Genomic DNA, 7,514 nt, shown 5'->3' on the forward strand with positions numbered 1-7,514 from the left:
TTTTAATGTCTGATTTGCTAATAAAGTTTACATTTAGATTTGCAATACTGCTCATAATCATTCATTATATAATATTCATATATATATTATACGCAATTTAAATTGTTAACATTGAACATTTAGTAGGAAGCTGAAAGTAGATCCAGAATTGCAAGATATTAGGTCTTTATTCTCATTCTGACGATTTTGCTACTAAAATCCAATAAAATACAGAAAAAAGTAACATTGTGTTCAAGAAAAATAAAATGCACCTGAAAGCAATCAGAGCAATAGTCAGTATGACAGGAAAGGAATCTTACCTTGAGTGAATCCAATAATGCTCTCATTTCCTTTGCCCATGTGGATAAGATATCCATGTTCTGGACCTTCCAGGATCTTGAACCTTAAAACACTGTGCACACTGTCACGATCTTCAGCTTTTAATGCTTTGCTTGTAATCATAAACCCCACGTGTCCTGTGGTCAGCCCACGAAGAGTGGGGGCACCTTTATTTACAATAATCTGAGGCACTCCGTTGTCCACCGGCATTGTCCGTATTTTCATCATCTGTGATTTTCGAGTTTCAAAGACTGTATCTGGGAAGACATAGAAGTCTGTGTGTGTGCCATCAGTCACTGTGAAAGAAAAGCTATCCTCAGAAAATTCCATCCCATCGTGCTTGTAACTGATGAGGTTCTCATTCAAGTCCTGCTTCGTAAAAGATGTGACAGACGTAGTGCGGTTGAATAGCAGCTGTCCATGAACTGGAACTTGCGTCACAGTAAATCGCAGCAAGCGATCAGGGGTGTCTCTGTCTTCAACAGTCAATTCAAATGGGGTAATTAGCTTTACTTCTCCTTCATTCACCACCAAGTCATGGAAAGTGAGGACTGGCTTTTTGTTGTCAACATCACTAATGGAGATTCTGAAAGTGCGAAACACGGGGTTGTAGCCATCTGTGACTTCAAATTCGAAACTGTCCATTTTCACTTCATCATCAGACGTGTGAATGTAGTAAACTTTGTTACCAGCTAACTGAAGCTGTGAGAATGTCGTGATAGGTACTCCTGGCTGATCTGTGCATTCCAGGTGACCTCGAACGGGTGCTCGGGTAATACTGAAAAGCAAATTTTCATCTGGACTATTCAGGTCAGTGGTGCTCAATAAATCTGTTGTCAGAGTTACTTTTCCACCTTCCTTTAGAGAGACTCCTTTACTGACCACATCAGGGAAGATCATATCAATACCACCAATAGAAACATAAAAATAACGATCAATGAGTGGATTAATGCCATCTGTTACATCAAACTTGATGAGATCGCGAATGCCTTCCTGGCCAGTATGTGTATACTGAATTAAATTTTTGTCAATATCATCCTGGGTGAAGTTCATTCCTACTGTAATGTTTTCAAAGTTGCCTGGAGGGAGAAGATACTGCAAGAGCCCTTGATTTGGCCCATAACGTATAACATACACAAGTGTCTTGTCTTCAGAGTCCAGGTCTGTAGCTTTAAGAATTTTGTTATTTATTGTTTTTATCTCCCCAATCTCAATTTCAAGTCCATCATTTATGGTCATTCTTGGAGTCTCATCATCAAGTGGAATGACCATGATAATTACTGTTTTTTCAACACTGTACTTCCCATCAGTAAGTCGAATGTCAAAACTGTCTTCATGGGTTTCAGAGTCATCATGCTCATAAACAATGCTGGAGCCCTCTCTGATGTGATCCAAAGTAAAGCTCTTGACAAGGACAGTCCCTGATGCAAGCTGATTTACTATCTGACCATGCTTTGGTGGTTTAACGATAGAGAAAGTCAAGTCATTGGCCGGGATGTCGGCATCTGCAGCATTGAGAATTGGAGTGTCAATAACAAGACTCATACCTTCCATTACTACAAACTCCCTCATGAAAATGTCTGGCTTTTCATCATTTGCCGGGATTATCACAATAGGAAAAAAGTGCCTCTGTGAGAAGTTAATTCCATCAGAGCAACGGAAAGTAAACCTATCTTCCACTGGTTCAACAGTTTTGTGAATGCTCTGAACATAATTAATATGTCCTTGACGTATCTCTTTAAAAGTGAAAGCAGTGATGGCCGTTCCTGCGCGAGATGTCTCAGACCCAGGAGCTGGTGAAATGTTCTCCACATAGCCAGAAGTTGGTTGGACAATAATAGTACAAAGAATATCATCATCGGGGGTATCAAAATCTTCAGCTTTCAAATTTTCCAGTGATATTGCATTTTTATTACCTTCAACGACAGTAAACTGTTTTCCTACAATAACGTCTGGAGCCTGGCTGTCAACGGGAAGGATAGTCACCTGCACACGAACACCTTGCACTTTATTCCCTCCAATGTTCCATTCATCAGACATGTCAGTCAGAGTCAAATTAAAAGAATCCTCCCTTTTTTGCAGTCCTATTTCACCATTTGTGTGAGTATAAATCACAGCCCCGTTGATGATGTCTTGTTGTGTAAACCTTTCAGAGGGGATTCCGTTAACCAAAATGTCGCCCAGTTTTGGTTGGTCCTCAACAATGAAAGTCAATCTAAGATCATCTGTGTCTTCATCGGTCCCTTGGATGACATTGGTTGTTATTTCGGTGGCTCCATTTTCCAACACATCTAGGTAAGATCCAATAGTTCCGGCTGGCAGCATGATTGTTGGCACTTCATCATCAACTGGACGTACTGTTACTTTAACACTGATCGTAACGGTATGGACTCCATCACTCACGTCAATTTTCAGAGAGTCACCAGTGGACTCATCCCCATTGTGTAGGTAGGTAATTTTCCCATTACTTATATCATTTAAATTAAATGTTTCGCCGTCAGTGATACCCACCGCTGCATATTGCAACTGGCCATGCTTCGGAGGCTGAGAGAGGGTGAATGTTATCTGGGGTCCATCGGTGTCTGGATCGGTGGCGTCCAGTTCAGCGCTGGTAATTAGATAGGTGTCCCTTTCAAACATTACAAAACCGGTGTTGGTTATTTGGGGCGGCTTGTTGTCGACCGGCTGCAGGAAGATGGTGCACGTCCCCTCCATGTTGTTGCCAGCCGTGTCCTCCACGGTGAAGTCAAACTGGACGACATGGGGGGTGATGCCCAGCTCCACGTCCGGGGGTCGGTAGGCGATTTTGTGGTGGTTGACCTGGGCCTGGGTGAACTCCATCACCAGGGTGGCGGGGCTCTCGGTCAGCACGATGTTGCCCATCTGCACCGGGTTGTTCTCGTCGGTGTCGGTGGGGGGCCGGGTGACGGTGTACTTGAGGTCGCGGTCGTCCGAATCGAGGTCGGTGTAGCGCAGGAACTTCCTGCGGAAGTGGGTCAGGCGGTACTCCTCGACCACCATCTGCAGCGAGCAGCCTGGGTACAGCTCGGGCGGGATGTTGTCCACCGGCTGGATCTTGATGACGAAGGTGTGCTGTCCCGACTGGTTGGGGGGGTCGTTGTCGTCCTGCACGCGGAACACGAAGCGGTCCATGACGGCGTCGGTGCTGTGCGGCCCCACGTGCCGGTAGAAGAGGCGGCCTTCGGTGATGTCCTGTTGGCTCCACTCCAGCACTGCCTTCTCGAAGCTTCCCCCGCCCTCGGGCTGCCGCTGCCACCCGGAGGGGTCGGCGGGCGGCTCGCGCTGCCGCAGCACCAGCTGGCCCAGCGCCGAGAGGGGCGGCTCCACCCGGAATGTGATGGTCGAGTCCTCTGAGTCGACGTCGGTGGCGCTGAGGGCGAAGGGCGGGATGGGCGCCAGGCCACGCTCGGCCAGCGCCAGGCCCGTGTTGGCATTGAGGACGGGTGCCTCGTCGTCGGTGGGCACGATGGTGATGGGGAAGAGGAACTCGACTCGGTGCGCACCGTCCGTCATGCGGAAGATGACGTTGTCGCTGTGCGTGTCGCTGCCGTCGTGCTGGTACAGCACCAGGCCGGCGTCCAGGTCGGCGGGCGTAAAGAACTTGGCGCCGCGCGAGCCCAGCACCGTCAGCTGGCCGTGCCGCAGGCCGTCCAGCACGCTAACCCGCACCTCGGCCAGGTTGTCCTCATCGCTCAGCTGCAGGTTGTGGCGGCTGGACAGGGCCCGCGACTGACCCTCGTACAGCAGCTGCCCGCCGTTGCGGCTGACCACCGGCGCCAGCGTGTTCATGGGCTTGACCACCACCATGAAGGCGAAGGGGTCCGAGGCGGCGCCCTCGGTGTCCACCACCTCCAGCTCCAGCTGGAAGATGCGCTCGGCGTCCGAGTCGGCGGGCGGCGGGCGGAAGGCGATGCGCAGCTCCCGCAGCTCGCGCTGGTAGAAGGAGGTGAGGGGAAGGCTCCGGTCGTCGGTGCTGACCACGCTGACCCCCTGGGCGGCCAGCTGCGCGGCCGGCGTGGTGATGTTGAAGATCAGCTCGTCCGCCTCCGACTCGGCGTCCTCGGCCGCCAGCATGTCGGGCGTGATGGCGGTCAGCACGAACTGGTCCACCTCCATCATCATCATGGCCACGAAGCTGGGCTTGGGCGGCGTGTTGGGGGCGCCCTCCCGGATCCGCACCATCACCTGGAAGTACTCCTGCTTCAGCACGTTGCCGCGGGTGTCCTGCAGCTCGGCCACCATGGGGATGTGGTCGCGGTCGGGCGTGCGGCCGGCCGCCGTGTGCCGGTAGCGGGTGTCGGAGCGCAGGAACTCCTCGCAGTCGACCATCCGCCCGCCCGGCTGCTCGGGCAGCAGGCGCCCGTAGCGGGGCAGCCCGCCGGCGCCGCTCAGCGCGCCCACCCGGCAGCGCTCCCAGCTCGGGTTGTAGGCGAACTCCAGCACCTTGTGGTCCATGGCGTTGCTGGTGCCCAGCAGCTTCTCCACGCTCAGCGGCACGTTGCGGGTGACGATCTCCAGCTGGGTGAAGACCACCTCGACCTCCAGCACGAAAGGCAAGATCACCGTCTCCTCCAGGCTGTCGTAGCGCAGCTGCAGCTTGACCCGGTCGCGGGACGGACTCCGGGCGCCAAAGTGCGAGTACTTCACCTCGTCCGCGCCGAAGTCGCAGGGGAACTTCTTGGGCGTCAGCTGGCCCGGCCTCTGGGACAGCGGGTCGTTGCCCAGCACCGTCACCGTGCACCTGTCGCCCGGCTGCACCTGGATGACCAGGTCGTGGATGGGGTCGAGGTCCACCGAGCGGCCGAAGGGCACACGGATGCCATTGTTGGCCACAAGGATCGAGTCTTCGGACAGTCCCGAGCTGAACGCGTAGTATAAATCCACGCTGTCCAGACTCTCCTGCCCTGATGTGCTACCTGTCACTGTCAGAGCCAACAACAGCAGCAGCCTGGCCACAGATCCACACAAGCTGCAAAACTCACTCGCCCCTCTGCGCTGCAAACTTTCCATGCTGTTAACTTTCTTTTCGAAAAGATTTATTTTCATCCTCTTCCCCTCCCCCCTTTCCACTCAGTTTGCAAGCAAGAGTCGAATATAAAAAAGGTGATAATTCTCTTATTCCTTCTTCTTGCTGTTGTTCAGTACCAGGTTTGCAGCCACACTCTCTCTTGCGCTTCTTTCAGTGGCGACATCAAACTCCCACTGCACCGAGCTGGAGCCCAGACTCCCGGCTATAAACTCCCTCAGCTTGGACTAACCTGTCTGCGGAAGTACCGCCCCGCTGCCGGCACCGATTGGAGATCAATCAGATCCCAGCCCCCAGCTCCTTGTTGCCCCTCTTACCGGCCGGTGGGTGGTCAGGTGAACTGTCAATTAGGTGACGTCTTGCAAAAAGGGTCTCCTCCCTACCCACCACCCCGCAATCCTCTTGTGTGGGAACAGACCCCCACCGCTCGGTAAACGGCAACGGAGCCAGTGGGGAGAGCAGTGCTCGGGGAAAGGGCGACAGAACAAATGGAGGAGGAAGAGAGACAAGTTAGATTGTGTGTCTATCTGGCGGGGGTCGGTGTAGAAGCACAAAGAGAAGCTCCAAGAAATTGATATCTTTAAAGATTGGGAGACGGGGGGAAATTGAGGAAGCAAACAGTAAAACTAGGTGGATTGCTGTTTTTAAAAAGAGAGGAAAGTGTGTGTGGGGGGGGGGGGGGGGGGGGGGTGATTGAGAGAGAAGAACACAAACTAGTTGGAATGCCAAGGCAAGAGTGAAAAACATAAAAATGTTTGGAATAATTCTTTATTCTTTTAATCCAGAAGCTTTGATCCCTGTTTTAAAAGTGAATCCATTTGTATACCCGGCGACCGCTGCTGAGGCGACACTTCAGGAATGAGTGAGTGGCGGGAGCTGCTGAAACGATTCCGTGTTTGTTTATTTATTACTGGCTTGTTTCTTCTCACAAACTCTTTTAACCTAATGGCTTGTGTCTTTTCATTGATCGGGCGGGATATGCTTCTGTGTTCAGCATTACGCTTACAAACAACTGGCTGTTATCGATTGGCCAGATGAGTGGAGGACAAGCTGTTGCGATCGCCCTTGCATTGTAACTTAATGAGTCCATTCAAGTAAGGGATTGTTTCCACTATTTTACGGAATGTTTTAATTCAGAACTCTTTACCAGAACTATTTGAAGCGGGTTGCCGCCAGCGAACATTTCCCAAACCGTCCTTCACCTGTAACGGAAGCCTGGCTGCATGCACCCTTATTATGATTGTTCATTCATTCCCATTGGAGAGGTCCCAGGAATGTCTGTAGGAAATAGAAATAGGAACAACACTTGCGCGCAAGGAAAGCCGAGAGGGAGCTGTGAATTGCACCGCCTCATGTGTTCACAGCTGCCTGACTGGGGGCCCTGAGAACTGGCAGTTCCTCCTTAATCCCACTTCCATTCAGTGAACTAAGGAAAAACAAAACAGCTATATTAAAAGGGGGCAGATTAAAGTTATGCAGATAATTATTCAGGGTTCCAGTTGCAATTATTTAACCCTTTCCTGTGTCAGCCTTTCAAGTAACGCTTCAAACCACTTCTCCACTTCCTTCTGTTTGACGTCGAGTTTTTAGTGGTAAATTAATACCATCCCCCATCCCCGGCAATTCCTGTTCCAAACCCCGTTGGGCACTTTTAAAATCTAATCTTATAATCGAAAGTACTTGTGGAATTCTTTTCTTCCAAAGACAATCTGGATCAACAAATAGTTTGCAATTTAGCTTGCACAGTATTTCTAGCACAAAAACAGCTCTCTAGTCCACATCAACCACCTCTCAATTTACTTAATCTCACTTTATCAACATATCTACTGACCCTACTCTCTTTTCCCTCGTGTGTTTATCTTAACTACATTCAGCGTCCGATTTTGTCCTCTCATGCCTCTGGGAATTACATTGGACCATTTTTTCTCTCCAAATTAATGATCCTAAATGCAGGTTAATGTTGTGGCTGACCATTAATGAATGTACAGCAGGGTTTTTCAAACTCAGGGTCGCAACCTGCAGATGGGTCGCAGGACGGTGTTGGGAGGGTCGCGGAGCGTTCGGTTGTGGATTCCAGATTGCGGGAAGATGTCCACAACAGCCGTGACCGGTTGTTAAGATTGCCAACTGCGGGCAGTCCCCGATTGTG

At 50.7% G+C, this 7,514-nt stretch overlaps 1 protein-coding gene across 1 annotated transcript in view; it reads right to left on the reverse strand.

Annotated features, from left to right (window-relative positions):
* The window catches only part of LOC119977132 (FRAS1-related extracellular matrix protein 2-like), a 276,399-nt gene extending 270,827 nt beyond the window's left edge, over positions 1-5,572 (reverse strand). The window contains exon 1 of the mRNA XM_038817762.1: positions 300-5,572. Within this exon, the coding sequence (XP_038673690.1) occupies positions 300-5,385 (5,086 nt within the window). The 5' untranslated portion in view covers positions 5,386-5,572. The remainder of the gene's footprint in view (positions 1-299) is intronic.
* Between the last annotated feature and the right edge of the window lie 1,942 nt (positions 5,573-7,514).

The sequence above is a fragment of the Scyliorhinus canicula genome, chromosome 14 (genome assembly GCF_902713615.1).
Source record: "Scyliorhinus canicula chromosome 14, sScyCan1.1, whole genome shotgun sequence".
Lineage (NCBI taxonomy): Eukaryota > Metazoa > Chordata > Chondrichthyes > Carcharhiniformes > Scyliorhinidae > Scyliorhinus > Scyliorhinus canicula.